At 38.1% G+C, this 19,421-nt stretch overlaps 1 protein-coding gene across 11 annotated transcripts in view; it reads right to left on the bottom strand.

Moving 5' to 3' along the window:
• The window catches only part of grin1a (glutamate receptor, ionotropic, N-methyl D-aspartate 1a), a 50,746-nt gene that overhangs the window by 6,154 nt on the left and 25,171 nt on the right, over positions 1-19,421 (bottom strand). For 4 of the 11 annotated variants that reach the window (XM_044095700.1, XM_044095702.1, XM_044095699.1 and 1 more), the window contains 5 exons: positions 18,544-18,692; positions 17,652-17,809; positions 17,037-17,198; positions 16,073-16,182; positions 15,604-15,749 (listed from right to left, as the gene is read on the bottom strand). In XM_044095700.1, the coding sequence (XP_043951635.1) occupies positions 15,604-15,749; positions 16,073-16,182; positions 17,037-17,198; positions 17,652-17,809; positions 18,544-18,692 (725 nt within the window). Of the gene's footprint in view, positions 1-5,470; positions 5,582-8,018; positions 8,046-14,766; positions 14,818-15,603; positions 15,750-16,072; positions 16,183-17,036; positions 17,199-17,651; positions 17,810-18,543; positions 18,693-19,421 lie in introns of all 11 variants that reach the window. The other 7 variants (XM_044095694.1, XM_044095693.1, XM_044095696.1 and 4 more) reach the window with 3 other exon arrangements.

The following is a 19,421-nucleotide window of genomic DNA, read 5'->3' as shown; positions in this document are numbered from 1 at the left end:
TGGAGATGGTTGGTATTTAGATTTAAATTTAACCGTATCTTGATTAAATTTCTCATTTTTTCCCGAATCAGGGCTCCAGAGCCAACTTTCAAACCTTAAACAAACAAATTAACAATCATCTTGAAACAAAACAAGTTTGGCAAGAAAAACAGATTTTAAAAATAGACTAAATCTATTTTATCCATTTTTAAGAACGTAGCCGATATCTGATAAATGTGCCTTAATAAATACCCAAAAATACAAAGTTAATTGTTTCCAGGTTGTTTTCTTTTTCTCAGCAGATGTTCGGATAAGTATAAATGTTGAGGAGAAGCAGCTTCAGGTGACCTCAGGGTCAACGTTTAGTCACTTCAAACCTTTTCCGTTCAATTCCTCAAACCCACAAAGGAACAATTTTGAGTTCAACTGTAAAAGAAATGCAAAAAACCTGAAACTCTCATTGCGTTTGGGTGAAGTGGCCACTCATTCACTATATAGTGTACGGCGCAGCGAGTCGCCCATTTTCTAATAAAAATTATTATTATTATTACAGTAACTTTTCAAAATAAATCTGCTGGTATAGAAAAAGCAATGTTCATTTTATTGATCCTGATAGATCATAAAGAAATGCAGTCTATCAAACAGGACATAGTGTTAGCATATCGATGCTAATATTAGCAAAATCAAACTGTTTTTATTATTATCTGCTACATAATCCACTAAATATTGGTTATGTTGAACATTAAATATGCTAAAAGAGAGAATGTTTAATTCATGAGTTAATGTGCAGCATAATGTAGTGCCGTCTGAACAAACAGAGAGCTAAATTAGCATTAGAATGCTAATATTAGCATGATAATGCCAAACTTGTATATACAGCACAATTGTTTTATTATTACTTGGCACACCAAATGTAGATGCTACATAAGTTGTGCCCTGAATCAACAATTAAGTGTATTGTAGTTGTGTTTAATCAAATAATATCATCAATGCTAATAGGCTAATGCTAAAGTTTGACTAGAAATGTGTTTTCTTGTACAGTAAATGTATTTTACAGAGGCACTGTATACAATATTAAGATGTGTAAGTGGTGTTGGCTTAGCCAACAAAGGTTAATGTTAGCATGTAATCAGCAATGTTAGCATGCTAATGTTAATATTCAACAATAATTTTATTTTTAATTCTATATTGGGTACTAAAAATGCTTCATATGGTAAATACACTGCATAGATGGTATCAAGTGTAATGATGTTGTATCTAAGATAACCTAGCTTATTGCTAGTGTTGTAATGCTAATGCTAGCATGCTAATGCAAAAATTTAATTGTAAAATATTTTTATTGTCAAAATATTGCACCATAAAATTGTCACATATATGAGTTAAAAAGAAAATTAATGTAGCATCTTTTTGGCATATGCTAAATACAACGTTAGCATTTAGATATTGATATTAATGTTGTAACACAAATGTTCAACTATATTTTACACCTATAATACAGTACAGTAGAATTTTTTTCATGGTGCAGAAATTTTATTTAAAATGTATAAAATGCATCAATTATTAGAGTTAGCATTAGCAGGCTAACATTAATGTCATGCAAAGTGTATCGGTAGTCATTTTTAACCAATCAGTCAAGACATTACTGTTAACATGTTGTTACTAACGATTAGCTATCATTATTAACCTTGTATAAAGTGCTCTGTTAATGTACTAAATAAATATTCTGTTCTGCTTCCATTGGTATATGCTAACACCAATGTTAGCAAGCAAACTATAATTTCTAGCTGTATATTTTTATCTTTTATATAACGCAGTAGAAACTGTTTTGTAGTAAGGTAAATATTCTATAAAAGGTTGTGAAGTGAATCAGTTATCAAGAAGAGCAATGCAGCACTCCATGTTAGCGCTAACACTATTATGCTAATGCTAACGTCCCACTTTATTTCAGAAGATAATTCACAAGACATTTGAGCCAGGACACAGTAAACTAACTCCACAAAAATTGGGCACTGTGACAGTTATTATTGTTATGCAGTGAATCCTGAGCCAAGTAACGGTAGTGTTAGCGTGCTAATGCTAATGAGCGACACAAACTTATTGGAGGATTTAATATGTTATCAATGTCTGCTAAGATAGGAGCAGTTTCAGTTAAATACCTTGTTTTGAGAAGTAGTAAATAGTTTTTTTAAATAACTGGTTTACGATAATCAGACTCCGACAAACATTTTGAAGCGCCCACAAGTCCGTACAAACCCACTGCAACTTTAATCAGATAAAGCTTAACATGTGGCTTCAGCTGGTGCATGTTGAAGTAATTATTCTGGCAATCAGTGGGATGTTTTACTAACGTGGGGAATCTAGGTCAATCTGGTGGAGTAATCTAAATTTAAAACAACCAACAACAGAACAGGTGTTTTATTTTTACTCATGAACAAAAACCCAAAGGAGGAAAATCCGTCCCTCTTCTTGACCTCCAACCAACCAGAAAACAATTAGCAGCACTATTGAGTTTAGATAAGTAAGATTTAAAGTTTTAGGAACAATGAGTAACATAAATACATCATTTTATTAAGTGTAGGATGACCCTGCTGTTCCCTCTCTGACTGCATTTTCAACCTAAAACAGACAAACTACCATTTAAATACAGTGAAGTAAACATCAAATTTACTCTTCGATTAAAAAGTACGAAACAATTTACCTCAATTCAGCTTAATTCACTGTGGTTATACACCCAATATTTTAAAATAAAGAACTACTATTACACTATTTTCCCACATCTTTTAACATATCTGCTCTGCAAGAGATAATTTGTTTATAAATAAAAATACATGACCAGAATTTACCCAATGAGTCAGAAGATCTGGGAATAAAGGAGATATAACGAATTAAAAATGTGTTTTATGGCACAGAAAATGTGTTGCAAAGAGGCTGTACATGGCATTTGTTAAGAAGTGTAATGTTAGCATGTTAATGCTAATGCTAGCATGCTAAACCTTGAGTAATAATAGACATTAAAGCTCAACAATCCTTCTTTTTATCATAATCGTAGTACAGAGTTGCTGAGATTAGTTGAAAAAAAGGTAAAATACAAACTACCTTTAGCACGCCAGAGGTTATGTTAGCATGTTTATGCTAATGTTTCTGAGCAATTAATCTAATGCAGAAGCACAACAATCATCTGGAACTGTAAAGTTGTCGTCCTGTTAGCTAATTCTGGAGCGCTAGCTACAACATTTGTTCCCACTGAGAAAAAGATGCTATGCTAAGGCTAACAAATGCTAAGTGTAAGTAGCCCTGTTAGCTATATCTACTTTGTGAACAAAATATAGTGATTGAGTGACATTCACATTTCAAACACAGCTGCAGTTGTTGAAAATATGCAAAATAAATAATTATGCTTGTCCTGTCATAGAATGAGAGTCTGACAGTTCTCAAAATTTGTTGCATGATTACAAAAAAGAAGAATTCAAACAGAAAAGAAGACAGTCGTCTTCACCTGAAAATACAACCTGAAAGAGGCATGCACAGTTCAGACCACAAGGAAAATAAAGAAAACATGAGAAATCAAAAGATTATCAATAAAAATCCATGAGGGTAATCCTGAAAATAGACATGTTGTTAAGTCAGTCAACACGGTGGGTTTCTTCTTAGGACTGGCCACCATTACTGCCCTGATTATGAATTTGGAAAGGAAAAAAAACAACAAAAACAACATGAAACCAAAAGTTACAGAACACCAGCGCATGCTCGACAAAACATAATCAAAACCCAAACTGAGGAAAGTGCAGGGTTGGTTGCAAAGGAACTGTGGATACACACAGGATCAAGCAGTCAAAATAACTCCACACAATCATATGAACAGACAGGATCACACACTGCAGCGCCACCACCAGGAAAACCACTGCCATAACCCACACCGAAACCAGGTTAGGAGGGAAGAGCAGCTCAAGACAAAACACGGCTTGCTGGCTTTTGTCGCCCCCGTCCTCTTGAAGACACCAAGTATCCCTAGAGACCCCGGATTATCGGGAGGCTTTAAGGAGACGCTTTATTTTGAAGGGGTGTGAATAAAACAGACAGAAGACTTTCGTAAACATGAAGGAGTCTTCAAGAGTGTTTATGACTGTTGTCGTTAAGTGTCATTCTGTAAATAATGACACCTTTAATGAAAAGTTGACATTGTTTCAGATGTTTTGTGACAACCAGACATTAGACAAGAAATTATAAACATGTTATAAGTATTGATTGTCAAACTTTAAAACGTTATGTAGCTTTATGTGTGAATATTACATTACTTTAGTCTTTTTGAATTAATTAGCAACGTTCATAAGTGTTATAACATATTTATTACAGATTATGATGACATTAACCAAGACAAACATTTATTGTTGACAACCAGACATTAACAGAGATATTACAATTTATCATAAATACTTCATAACAAGTGTTGCTTATCACATTTGACTAAGTTATGTAGCTTTATGTCTTAATATTACATCACAGTCATTTATTGTTAGTCTTTTTGAATTAATATGGAAAATTCCTGTGTTACAACATATTTATTACAGATTATGATGTCTTGGTCAATGTCCAGTTATCATCATAAAGACAATATTGTCTTTATTATAAAATTCTAAACTGTAATAAACATGTTATAACAAATACTGATGATCAAACTTTAAAAGGTTATGTATTTTCATGTGTGAATATTACATTACTGTATCATTTATTGTTAGTCTTTTTGAATTAATATGGAAAGTTCATATGTGTTATAACATATTTATTACAGATTATGATGTCTTGGTTAATGTCAAGTTGACAAGAAAAACATTTTTGTTTTGGGTATCAAGTTGTCAATGTCATAAAATGTTATAACAAGTATTGATTATCAAACTTTAAAAAGTTATACAGCTTTATGGTGTAATTTTAATCTAATTAATCCCACAATATTCCAGCAAGATGTCTACAAAGCAGTTATGAACTTTGCCTATTTATTCAACTTGACTTTATGTCAAAGTGTCATAACAAATAAATATTTTCTTTGTTCATGTCAAGTCGTCAAAACAAATACATTTTAAACCAAGTCAACGTTTCATTAAAAGTCTCATTACTTACGGACTGACATTAATGACAACAGTCAAACACTTCTGAAACTCCTTCATGTTTACGCCAGTCTCTCACACAGCCCTTCAAAATAAAGCGTTTCTGTTTTCTCCTCTCAGCTGCTAACCCTGACCTAGGATCCTTCACTGGTCGACGCTAACGGAGCGGTAAACCCTACATGGTGATGGCTGATCGATGGCAGAAGGGACAGACACTTGGCAGAGGCTGCGCAGAGTCGCGTGGAAATGAGTGGGCTGGACATGGGACTCGTTCGGATGTGGGGGGATGTATGCAGAGAGGACAGCGGAGGAGAGAAGGAGGTGAAACCAGAGACAGAAAAGGAGGAGAGAAACGTGGAGTGGAGGTCGTTGATCCTTCGTCTCCTTACCGTGTCTTTGGAGGACCTACGTCTCTTGATGCTGGAAGCCAGGGTGGTACTGATGGACCTAAAAGAGGCTTTCTTTTTGGGGTCGGGCTCTGCTCTACCACTTTTCCTATCCTAAAATGAATATATGTAGAAACATTATTCGTGCGCTACGGCCGGGGTGACGACTGTGCCGTTCAGTCTCACCCAGTCGCTCTACACCCAGCACCCGACACCCCACCTTAGTGTCTACGTTTTTTAGAAAGGATCTTGTAGGACAAACACTGGAGCATTTAAAAAAGTAAAAAGAAAAGTGAAAGGAGGGAGGAAGGAGGGAAAAGGGATAAATCTTGTTATTAGATGTGTGTCTGTTCTAGGTCTTACTGCACAGGATGGTGGAGTAGTCCTCCAAAAATGTGCTCAAACATCCTCGGAAATGCACTGGGATGAGTGATGACTAGAAAAGATGTCAGTGATTGTGATATTTATATTTACTTAAACCATCTAAATGAATGGCTGCTGCCTGAAAACACACTAAACACCCAGCTGATCGTAGCCTTGAAATGGATTGACAAAAAATGCTAAACATGACTTACGGAGGTACGATGGATGTGAAAAGTTTGCACTTCTGGTTTTTGTGATGTAAAAAAATTATCAAAATATTTTTGATGCTACTAATACTTGATTTAAGTTCTTTGCCTTTAATGGGCATCAATGTGGTAAATCTTGAATTTATTTGATAGTTAATTGACAGGAAAGTCAGTAATGAGAGAAGGGGAAGATATGCGGCAAAGGTCACCAGGCCGGGAATCGAACCTGCGCCACCACAGCACATCCTGGAAACTTACTTTAACTCAACCATATGAGAGTTTTTTAAGCTCTTCCCACAACATCTGAATTTGATCTGAATCCAGTTTTGTTAAGTTTTCCAGATTTGGACTAATTATTGTTCTTCAGATCATTGTCCTTCAAACTTTTCCAATCTAACAAACACTCACTTGAAGTTACTGCCCCCGCAAAAACACAACATCTCAATATTTACAAGGTGAAGTTAAATATCCGTCTCCTAACTCACAGTTTTTGTTGCTCCTGTTTAGTAAATGTGATCGGCTACAATAAAAACAACATTAATAAAATTATTTACAGATTCTGAAAGTACCCAATGATAGAAAACACAAGGAAATCCAAAAAGTTCTTTACTGCAAGAGCAAGAAAAAAATTGATTTGAGTTGCTTTGGCTAAAACAGCCAGCAGCCCAACATTAATAAATTTATTTTAGGTGTTGTGATGCAGTTAGTGGCACAGCGCTGCGTCCCTGCCATATAATGTCCATATTTTATGAATATGTTTGTTTATAAATGTGAGGAAGTCACAATATTCTGTTTATTGTGTCAGTATTTAACACAGCAGAAGCAAAATGATGTTAAAATTAGTTGTTTTTTTAAATTTCAGTATATTATATTTACCCAGTCGCGTCCTGGAAAAACGGTCGGCACTTTTCAGACAGAAAAATCCAAGTTTTTAAGAAAACGGCCTCTCATCAATTAGTTGTCAGTTGATCAATCAATTTTATTATAACTCATTAATTGATATTTATCAACATTTCGGAGGAACATTTCTAGACTCAACATCGTCTCGTTTCTTTACATCACAAAAACAAATCATCTGCAGAGTTGAGTGCAAACTTTGCATATTCAGTGCAAAACGACGTCAGATGGCGGCGCATTGGGGCCATCATGGACACAAAAACGAGGAAACTTTTCCCAAAAAACCCAGAAATTTTCTAGAAAACAACAAGGCAACTTCTGAGTTACAAAAGTCGAAAATTTTCTAGAAATTTTTAGATTAACCTAAAAAGTTTTCCAGAAAAAAACTACAAAATTTTACAAGTGAGCTTGGAAATTCTCAAGAAAAACAAGGAAACTTCTGAGTAGAAAAAAAAATATTTTTTTAATTTAACAAGTCAAACATTTGCAAGGAAAAAACGTTTTTAGACTTGTCCCAGAAATTTTCTAGAAAGAAACATGGAAATTTCTGAGTTTGAAAAGTCAAAAATGTTTAACTTTTTAAAACTCTGAAAATATCCACGCTTTTTTCTAAAACTTTCCTGAAAAACTCAAAATTTCTGAGTTTTTTTTCAAGCAAACTTTCAACTGTTAAAACTTCAAAATGTCCAAATTCTTTCTGTAAAATTTCAGATTTTTTTGTAGCAAATTTTGAAGTTTTGAAACTCCAACATTTCTCATTTTTTTTCTAGAAAACTTCTGAGACTAACGTAAAGATTTCAGAGTTTTTTGGCAGAAATGTACTCCTCCACCTTTCTCTTTTTCTACCCACGATGCCCCTAATGCACCGCCACAACTTTACGATCGAAGCTCTAGTGAACACTTTCATTTACTCTTCAAAACAAAAAGTGGAGAAGTTATTTTAAAAATAACTTCTCAGTGTCTCTGCAGCCATTTTGGCGCCCTCCCTCCCTCAGAGCCCCACAGCTACTCTCACAATGACTGCATGGTTTGTGTGCAGAAATGAACAAAACCAAATAAATAAACTCATATTAATGTATTCTTACATCCTGAGTCTCTACAGAGGAAGAGGGCTGCATAGGGGGGAGAAAAGAAAAATGAAATAAATTTCCATCCACCTGATTATTACTTTATACAAGATCCTTAAGCAAAAGCCAAGGGAACTAAAAAATAAAAATTGATAAAAAATAAATAAAAATATGGCGAATATTTATTTAAAAACGTCTAGCAAAGCAAACATCCACATCCAAAGCCAGGCAGGTATAAAAAAGTGAGAAGCTACAGTTTTGGATGCATATCGAAGGGAAAACAATAGCGACAAAAGTCAGTAACTGAAGCCCATTTAAAGTCATTATACCGTAAAATGGTATAATGGAAATTCACCCCACACACAAGGGAATGTGATGGAGCATGACTGGGTGGAATGGGGCCCTGATGCAGCAGCAAACCCAGGTTCTTAACCAAATTAAACCTTTTATGAAGCACTTTAAATAACCAACTGTATGATGAGATTAGCAAAGATGCTCCTTCCTACAAACAAATAAAACTAAACGAAAAAGAAGCGCTCTAAGATGGATGCTGGTTCGAGAACATGTGGTGGACAGTTTGGGGTTGGGCAGTGTGGTGTGAATTTCAACATGCCTTCGTGGATGGAGGGGCGTCATAAGGGAGGAAAACATAGAATAATAATTAAACATTAAACAAAGAGCAGCACAGATCGATGGCGGCCAGCACTGGGCCTGCAGAGCATCGCCTCTCATCAGGTCACGTGACTCAGCAGGACTTTCACTTCAGGAGGTTAGCAGGAGATCGCCGCTTCACACTCAGTAACGGAAAGTAAAAAAGAACAAAATCTGTTTGTTTTTCCTGTTGAAAGATGAGACTCATGTTGGTAAATAGTAATGCAAAGTGATAACGCTTCATCAGAAGGAGCACAAGACGGACACGACGACGTCTGAAACACAGAGGAGCATTTATAAATGTTTACGGCTTTTATCAAGTGTCATCCGGTAAATAAAGACATTTTTAATGCAAAGTTACATTATAGCTTGAATTAAAAGTGTTAACTTTACAATATCCTGTAAATATCTATATTTAAAGCCATTACTCAGTAAATGAGGTTGAAATCTTTCAAGCAAAGTTGCATTTAGGGTCAATTAAAAGTGTCAACTTTACAAAATCCTGTAAATAATTATATTTTAGAGCAAAGTTGCGCTGCATTGAAAGTGTTAACTTTGCCTTATTTGGTAAATTATGACACTTTTGAATCAAAGCTGTATGAAAATATGCATCAAAAGTCCATTAAAAGTGTGAACTTTACAATATTTGGTAAATAATGACAGTTTAAAAGTAAAGTTTCATTAAGACTTGCATCGAAAGTCCATAAAAGTGTCATCTTTGCATTATTCAGTAAATAAGATCACAATTTTTAAAACAAAGTTGGATTAAAGGTTACATTAGAAGGATCAAGTTTGTTTAAAGTGTCATTATTTGCAGAGTAAAGCAGTTAAAAATGCATTAAAAGAGAATTAAAAGCATCAATTTTGCATTATTTTGAAAATTATGACACTTTTGAATCAAAGTTGCATTAAAAGACAATCAAAAGTGTCAATTTTACAACAGTTGCACTAAAACTTGCATTAGAAGTGTCATCTTTGCATCATTCAGTAAATAAGATCACGATTCTCTGAGCAAAGTTGCATTAAATGTCCATTAAAAGTGTCATTTTTTACCAAACGACACTCCGTCTGTAAATCCTCCATGTTTCTGACGGCGTCGTGTCGCTCTGATGCAGCCGCTTCAAATAAAATGTTACTGAGTTCGTTTTGCTTCACAAGATTAAAAACAACAAAAACAAATCAAAGCCCGAGTGACGACACATCCCTTCCTCTGGTAACGTTTAGCATCAGCAGCAGGTGAGGCCGCCTGGCGGCTCGGCACCCTGATGAGGCGCGGCGTGCGCTCAGTGTCGGCCATGCTGGGCATGCGGCGCCATCAGACCAAGCCAGGAATGGGACTTATGCACCAAATAAACGGCGACCGCCTGTTTCCCGCCGGAAACAAACTGCAGCATCACTCTGTTACCGTCGCTCAGCTTCAGAGCCGGGTGTTTTTTCAAGGTGAGGCCAGTTTTAGTGGTTCAGAGAGTGCACCTCCGAGTAAGATCTGCTTCAAAAGGTGAAGCTGAAGCTCAAGACGGGAAGCGCCTCAGCATGAGAAATGGCAACAGTGATGTAAATCTTTAGAATGTAAGATGGTGCAATCAAAGGAGCATCCTTTATCCCAAGCTTTAGCTTCATTTCCTAATTAGCAGTCAGCTTTATTTATAGCTTCTGCACCTCCTATCTTAATTTTTAGATCACTTAGCTATTGGCTGTAATAGCAGTTTAGCTTGTTTATTTGTCATTTTCTGCTAGCTTACGCATCTTTTATCTTGACTCTCAATCTAAGCAGCTTGATTTTTACCTAAACTTCTTGTTAGCTTCCACTTTAGCTTAAGTAGTCACTGGCTACTCAGCTTGTGCAGCTGTTAGCTGTTTTCTCAGACAGAACTGTTAGTTTTCCCTAAGCTTAGGTAGCTGATAGCTAGACCCTCAACCTAACTAGGTGTTTCTAGAGTTAGCCGTTAGCTTGGCCTTTACATTGCTACAGCTTGTTTTGCTGCTTATTTTCTGTAAGCTTAAGCATCTTTTATCTTGACTCTCAATCTGAGCTGCTTGGTTTTTAACTGAAGTACTTGTTAGCTTCCACTTAGCTTAATTTGTGATTGACTATTCAGTCTGTGTAGCTGTTAGCTGCATTTTTAGACAAACTTGTTAGTTTGCTCTAAGCCTAGCTAGCAGTTTCTAGATGAAATAGCTATTAGCTGTTAAGACTTAGCTTGACCTTTAGTCTGCTACACCTTGTTTAGCTGCTAATTTTCTGCTAGCTTAAGCATCTTTTAGCTTGGTTCTCAGTCTGAGCAGCTTGATTTTAAGTTGAAGTACCTGTTAGCTTCAGCTTTAGCTTAAGTAGTCATTGGCAACTCAGTCTGTGTAGCTGTTAGCTCTAGGAGAGTACTCTCAGTTTGAGTATCTATTAGCTTAATCATTGCGTAGCTTTTAGCTTGCGCTCCTGGTTTCAGGTTACATATCTATATGCTTGATTTTTAAATTGTAAAACTGACTCTGACTTTGATTAGCTGTTAGCTGATTTTAGCTAAAGTAGCATTTGGCTTGACTTATACCCAGATCCGCCGTTAGCTTCAGTCATAGCTGCTTAGCGGTTCATTTGATACAACGCTACTCGTTACATTATTATTTGTATTCTTCACTTAAACTCTGCAGGAAAAAAAATGTCATTATTAAAGACAAAAGGTTACAACAAAAAACAAACAGTTGTGAACTTAAAATACAAAGTAATAATTACAGCGGTAATTCACGGCTCTTCATTGAATTAATTTGAATAGCATTCAATTCTTAGGAAAATATATTCTCATGATGTTAAAACATCGACACAAAATTTAAATAACTACATAAAAATATACATTATAAGGATCTACATCACTATTAAGATAGAAAAACAACTAAGTGCCTCTGAGTCATGCATTAAACTTTACAGCTTTTGCAAAAAAAGCAGCATCTTGCACAGATTTAGTCAGATGTGCACTTTCTCTGAAGCTACATTAATTTTTGAATGTGCACAGTCTCCATAATGCTGTGATACACCAACCTGAGGCAGTAGAGGCACACAATTACATATAAAAGACATACAAGCAGTTAAAATGATGCCAACGATGAGACTGCAGGTTTTTCTGCTTGCCGTACTAAGGAAGGAGGACGGCACATAAACTGATCTTATATTCTCCGTCATCATGATTTGTGTCCTACATAAGCAAGTTGTCACTTCCAATTTATGAAAACTGGAGCGTGGAGTAATCAGCGCGCCCAGATAGGATTCGAAATAACATTCAAGCTGAACTAATTGAATTAGTTGGACTCTGCAGGCGCCCTCGGTGGTTCTTCTGCAAGATGCCGCTGCAAATACGTCTCCACAGTGATGGTCAATAAGCAGCAGCGGCCATCTTTGTCCGCTAGACAACGAGATCCTCAAAATATCAACATTTAATGTGTCGTTCTCCTTTCTCAGTGATGCCACCCTGCATGCATTCAATCTGCTTCATGTTTCTGAAACTTGAACATCCATATGAGGAGACTAACAGACACGTCTATCAGCAGGAAGTAGACGCCGTTAAACAGGCACTTACATTCATACTGTACCTTCCTCCAGCCCCTGCTGTCTCATTCCAGCAGGGACAAACACAGACAGACCACAGACACACTGCCAGGGCCGGATCGCCGACTCTCAGTGCGATCGGCCGTCAAACCACAGAAAACCTGAGTAACGTTCAGAAACCTCACAGCTGCACTGATTGCATCGGAGCACAGCTGCAAATCACCTTCTTGATTGGCCAAATAAAGGAACTTTTTCCTGCTGCTGCTTGATTAGAGCTGAAATCAGTCAACCCAAGTAAAAAAAACAGATTCAGACGGATACAGTACCGTGCAAAACTGCTGAGTCATGCTTTAGCGCTTTGTTTAGACTTCATGTTCGTTAGCCGAGAAAGTTTGGAGTGAAGCGTGAATCTGGTCCATCTACAAACCTATTGGTTTGATTAAACTGAACTCTATAGATATGTTGCAAGATCCTGCTCTCTAACAATGACTAGCATTCGTTTTAACTGTCAGGATCTCAACATAACGTGCTAAATGGTCTCAAACTCCAGTCCTGGAGGGCTGCTGTCCTGCAACTTTTAGATCTGTAAGAAAATATTGCGAGGAAGAGGGAAGTAGTTCAGTTATGCTAGCTTGACTATGACAACCTTAACGTGTAGATGTGCTGCAGAATTTTTAAAATCTAACACACCAACTCTGGCAGATCATTACTAAAGCAGGTGTTTAAATTAGCAGTGTTAGCTTAGCTAACAGCAGCGGTAGCTAATATACGACAGCGATCACTTATTAATAATCACAATACAAACATCAAGCCTAAAAACATAAAACCGTAACGGACTGAATGTTCTGTTCTTTGTGTGGGAAATGTTTGAGTGTTTTTTGGTGTTGAATCCTGAAACATAAAGTGGGGTTGTTGTCAGTTGCTATGGCAACTAGTCTGTGCATAGAGTAGCCGACAAAGAGAAGAATTTGAGTCGTTCTTTAGCGTATTTTCCTGTGTTTTGTTGCCGTGGCGCTACACTGGATTAATGACAGCCACATCTCCAGGTTTCATTTAGTTAGCCGAGTTGTTCTACCGCGGCAGCGCGGCGATGGAGGCATCTGAAAGAGTCGTCTTTTTGCCCTCCATATTTGGGCGCGTGTGTGAAATTCTGTGTAAATGCAACCAAAACTAATTTGAGAGTCTAACTTTAGCGGGAAGAAATCCTACAACTGCTAAAATCTTACGGCTCTCCATTTTGTTTACATTTCATGAAGAAGGAAGTAGGGCTAATTGTTTTCCTTAGAAGTTCTTGTGTTGTTTCTTTTGGTAATACTTGGTGCAGCGCCCCCACAGGCGAGGAGGGGAACAGGAGTATCAATTAGTTTGGTTAGTTTGAAAGTGTGAAAGCGAACCACAGCAACTGAAAATGTGAGAAATGTTACAGTTTTGGTTTTGATTGTAAAACTTTAGAAGTTTGTTCTTTGTCTTTGCCTCAGCAGATCTTAATAATCGTTTCCGTAGCGACCATGAACTCTCTTAAATCTTAATTTTACTAATCTCATAAAATTTGAGTTAACAAATAAATCAGAGAAATTTTGTTTCTGGTTTTTGTTGGACATTTTGTAAAATATTTGTAAAAATTGTCCTGACCTGAATAAAATAATTTAATTTGGACTCGCTAACATAATTTATAATAAAAAAATGAACGTTTTAAAAATTGAACATTACAAAGTTGGGTTAAAAATTTAAAATTAGTTCAGAAGTTTAAAAAAGATTTAATTTAAATAAAAACTTTAAAAAGTTGGGGCAACATTTAAAAAATTTCTCTTAACCAATCCTTTTTGTTTTAATATAATTTCTAAAGACAATTAAATGTTTTGAACTTGACAGCTAAAATCAAAGCAACAAGGAAACTAAACTGAGTTTTACTTTTTCAAAAGACCAAAGATTTTCTCCTCTTTTGTCTTCAGAAAGGGGATGGCACTGATAAATATATTTTAATGTAAACTGTTTTAACATTTTAAAATGTTTTTTTGTGGCACTGGACTTTAATCTTGGTAATCAGACAGGAAACGGATGAAACATTTCAAATTAACCCCAAACAGTGAGCGTTTCAATCCCAAACATGACGTTTTTGCACAGTACTGTACGTGAATAATAAAAATAAACAAACCGGTAATCTCTAACCTGAAGAACATGTTGAAGGTTTGTGTGAACTGGCCCTTTAAGCACATTGTTTTATGATTGTGCAGAGCCTCAAGCGTGTTTTTCCTGCTCTGCTGCGTGTCGTGTTTCCGCTGTCTAGCAGTAAATATGGGTCGCTGCCGTCCTACTCAGACAAAGCATTGATTGTTTTTATGCTCTATTTGTATGTTTTGCTCCTGGCTGTTGCTGTGAGAGAGAGAAGAAGTCAATGTTGGGACAATCAAAGCATCAGTTGCTACGTTTCTTTGACCTTACGAAGCAGATCAGCTTAAAGAAACACTCCACCATGCCATGAAGCAGCTAACAGAGGTTTTACATGATATCCACTATGTTGGAGGCGACTTATTTTACTTATTGTCTACTAGCGAGCGGTGACGTAGGAGTGCTACGTACTAACGAGGGAGTCCCAGTCACCGCTTGACTTCCAGAGGCTTCCTTACTGTCCTGCAGGCACACACAAGAGATACGGCTGCAGATCGACTCCTGGAAACAATACGGACCCTGAAAGAGGCCTTCCAGAACCCGCACAGCAGGGCCGACATGGGCTGGGTTTTATTTTGGGCCGTATCGAGATTCTGCATGTCCTAAAAGGGCCGGTTGTGGTAGAAAGAGTTGATGAGACCCAGAATAAAGAGCCGCTCTGCACTCGACGACTTACAGTTCAATAATGCTGGACTTGATTTCACACTGATGGAGTTTGGCAGAATGAAGAAGATCATGACCACAGAGAAAAAATTATTCTGGGTTTTATTTTAGAAAATCTAAAGTCAAAATTCTGAGAAAAAAGTTTTTCTCATAATTCTGAATTTTTTCAGTTTAAATTATTTTTGCACACATGATTTTGTTTTCTCTGAATTTTCACTTTTTTTATTTGTTTCCAGATTTTTTTTTTTTTCAGAATTTTCTCTTTTTCTCCTTCATAATTCTGACTTTTGATCTTAGAATATTAAAATATGAATGATTTTGGTAAATTCTAAGAAGAAAGACAGAACTTGTTTTTCCGGTGTCTCTAATCCTCTTCCACTGAAAATTGCTTTCCTTTGATTGGTAAAATGTTTTTTAAGCATACATCTGTTAATTTCAAGGCTCTACTGCGTGTCCGTCTGGGCCACATTAAGCTTGATGGCGGGCCGGATTTGGCCCGCAGGCCTCCAGTTTGACACATGACCCTGACATCAGAAAAAGGAGGAGGCGGTTCTCGGGTTCCCGGCGAAGCAGAATCGTTCCTACCTGCAGGTTCTTCCTCCAGACGTTGACGGCCGCAAAGGCCAGCTGCATCTGCTTCCTGCGGGCGTCTTTATGGCGTTTGTAGGCGATTTCGATGAAGATGAGGAAGATCCCCGCCGCAATGCCTCCGGCCACCAGCATGAAGACTCCTGGTGTCGGGGGGGGGAGAGAAACAGAAAAACGGAAACGGGTGAGGATCCGGTCTGGGATCACGCCGCTCCCGCTGAGCATGAACGCTTGTGATGCTCAGCGGTCGCCCCGGTTTCCTTCACCAGCTCCAAGTTGACGACAGCGGCTGTAAACAACGACAACAATATCGAAGAACGGCACAAAACTGTCACAGAGCACCAACGCCGACACCAAGAAAAAAAAATACGGCAAAGGTATTGGACAAAAAAGGGCTACAGTAACTTACCACTGCAGTTTTTGTCCAATCACTTTTAAGGGTTTTTCTACGCAGAGGGGACCATACCTGCCATGTTCTCAAAGGTGAGTGTGGCTGGGGCATTGCTCCGTGAGTCACACTCCTGGTATCTCACCCAGGTTTTATCTAGGTCTTCCATGAAGCCGTTCTCATGAGAACTGCAGTGGGGAGAGAGGTGGACAAGTTAATACGGCGCCTCCAGAGGCAGAACCTTCGAGCCGCTTACTCCCATGTGGAACAGAGACAGATGGTCCAACAAACAGACAGAAACTTGACAAACAATGCTGGAGAGGGAAGATATAAGAAGATGTCACATAAGCCGATGTATTGAGCATGGATGAGGATTAGGGCCACAGAAAAAAGAACAAAAAAAAAAGGCCTTTTTCTCAGGTTTATGAGAGAAAACAAACTGAATGAGAACCATCAGCAACCGGACCTTTGATCTCAGGAGATTAAAGTCAAAATTCAGAGAAAAAAGAATTCTGAGAAAAATGTCAGAATTCTGAGATTGAAGTGAAAATTTGGAGAGAAAATTAAGAATTCTGAAATTCTGAGGAAAAAAGTAAGAAATCTGAGATTAAAATCAAAATTATGAGAAAAAAGTCAAAATTTTGAAATTGAAGTCAAAATTTGAAGAAAAAAGTAACAAATCTTCAAAAAAAAAAAAAAAAGTCGGAATTCTGAGATTAAATTCCGAACTCTGAGATAAACATAAAAATTAAAGTCAGAATTCTGTGATAAAAAAAATAATTTTTCTAAAAAATCGGAATTCTGACATTCTGAGAAAAAAGTCAAATTTCTCAGAAAATAAATGTCTGGAAAAAAGTCAGAATTCTAAGCTTTAAGTCCAATATTTTATTTTTATTTTTTACATCGGCTCTAATCCTCATCCATAATTGCACATTGAATGACTGTAAACTATCGGATCGTGACTATAAAATCATACGAGTAAGAAAGGAATGAAACAAAAACCAAAGTTCATACGAGAATCGCAGCTTCCGCTGGGACAGACCTGAGAATGGCCAGGGACACATTCTGTTTCCAGGGGCTGTCCTTGCGCATGCCTATGCCAAAGCCCGAACGGAAAAACAGCTCTCCCGTGGTCACCAGGTCGCACTTCTGCGAGGCTTCAAACTCCAGCACCGCAGAGTCCCAGATGAAAGCATGCAGCTTGCTGTGGGGGGGGAACGGGCAGGAAGGGAGGGAGGAGGGAGGAGGGGAAGGAGGGGGTTATGGTGCAACAGTACAATGATTTACATACACATTTACGCCTCCCAACCTTCTCTTCCTCGCACACCGAATCAAGTGTCATTCAGCGTTTACCAAATGAAATCCAAGGCCAGACGGGTGAGGCCGCCCGCCCCCATCCGGTTCTGACGTTCGGCCGGGTTTGACCTGGAAAAGGGCGCTCCTACGCTCAACATTAGCTCAACCTCACGCTCGTTTGTGTCAGCGCCAGGAGTAATGGACCCGGGTCAGAATGAAAGGTTGCAGTAAGTCCTGCTGCTTCCATCTGGCCCGGAGGTCCATGTTCCCTTCTGGCCCGCCATAAACTGGACTGACCCTAATCTGGGTGAAGCAGCCGGCCGACGTACGCTCCGGTCGGCCCGGCCTGGCCGAGACTCACTTGTCACGCACGGCCTGGATAGCCTCTGCAGCACTCTCATAGTTGTGTTTCTCCATGTGGCGGTACATAGTGCTAAGCTCCACCTGTCGTCGGAAGTAGATGTCCACGGAGCTTTGCTTCACCGTGGCGTAGATGAATTTATCAGATGGGTTTCTCAGCTGCACACAGGGAAGGACAACAAACATTCAATCAGTCATCATCAGTCCCCGTCTTCTGCTAACAGTTTGCATTGCTTGCTTGAGTTTGAGCACTGGCTAAGATGCTGTTAGCTTGAGTTTCATTATAAGTTGGCTCCAATTAGCTATTAGCGTGAGTTTGATTATGCTAGGTTGGCGCAAAATAGCTGTTAGCTTTACTCAAACCAGTCATTAAATTGATTCTAAGCAGCTATTAGCTTGAGTTTGAGCATTTTCTAAGTTGGCTGGATGTAGCTGTTAGCCTGACTCAGAAAAGCAGCTAAAACAACTCAAAGCAGTCGCTAAATTGATTTTGAGCAGTTTGCTTTCAGCTTGACTCTGAGCATTTATAAATCTTACTTTGAGCAGCTTGAGTTTAAGAATTTGCCAAGTTGGCCACGAGTAGCAGTTAGCTTGACTAAGATCAGGTGCTAAATTGACCCCAGCAGCCATTAAATTGACTTGGAGCATTTGCTATCCTGAATTTTTGAGCAGCTACTGGCTTGAATTTAGCATTTGTTAACTTGGCTCCAAATAGCAGTTAACTTGACTAAGATAAACCTCTAAATCGACCCGATCAGCCATTAAATTGACTCCAACCAGCTGCTAGCTTGACTAGTTACATCCTGGTTAAATAAAAGTTGAAAAACGAGCAGCTGAATGAAAACATTCTTGATGTTAGACAGTATCATATGAATGGTTGGTGCGTTTCCCACCCTCGGGTCATTGATGCCGGTGATGCGCTCCTCAGGCCGGTCCAACACCAGGAAGGCAGCCAGGTTGGCAGTGTAAGAAGCCACAATGATCATGGCAAAGCCAGCCCACACCATGCCAAGGATTCTCGCTGAAAAGCTGCGCGGTGCACCTGTGTTGAGATCAAGACCTGTTTTCAGTTCTGGTGACTTATAATGCTTCCTAGAACAGGTTAGGAAAAATCTATGGCCTATACAAAACATGTTTGTTACATTTTATGCATAAAATCTTACTTAGATAATGTGATTCTGGCGGTTTTAGGGTGTCTATGCAGTACAAATATGCTGCTGCTGGCCACGCCCCTTGAGTGAATCTTTATAAAAATGGCTGCAAACATATCCACAATTACACAATTGTAGATCTTTGAGAAGCAGAAGTGGAGCCTTCTGCACAACGAACAAGAATCCAGCAAGTGGTTTCTGGATGGTGAGTCAACAACAAAATACTTGTCTTTTCTAGCAGCCATTGTACAGCGGTAAAACCAGCTGACCAAACGTGCTGGAGCTCAGCTTGGGTTGCTAGGTAACAGGACAATGTCTGTCAGTTGCAACTTAACAATAAGGGGTTTTAGAAACAACTCATTTTAACTTCAACTTATTGACAAAAATGGCTGGGTGGTGTTTTTTTTTTTTAATGCTTAGACTGTTTTTAGAAACAGTTGAGACTAAAATGAAAGTATTAAAAATTGAATTATGCATAAACTTTGTTTACCTTGTAGATCGGATTTGCCTTTAGCTTGACTGATTGGTGGCTTAGTTTGTTTGTTCATGGAACAAACAGATGGATTCAGTATTTGTTATCGGCAGATTGGATGTATTTTCCCGGTATCCCACTTGTTTTT

Source organism: Gambusia affinis, linkage group LG17 (assembly GCF_019740435.1).
Source record: "Gambusia affinis linkage group LG17, SWU_Gaff_1.0, whole genome shotgun sequence".
NCBI lineage: Eukaryota > Metazoa > Chordata > Actinopteri > Cyprinodontiformes > Poeciliidae > Gambusia > Gambusia affinis.
Note: the sequence above shows the minus strand (reverse complement) of the source record. Positions and strands in the feature narration are given on the sequence as shown.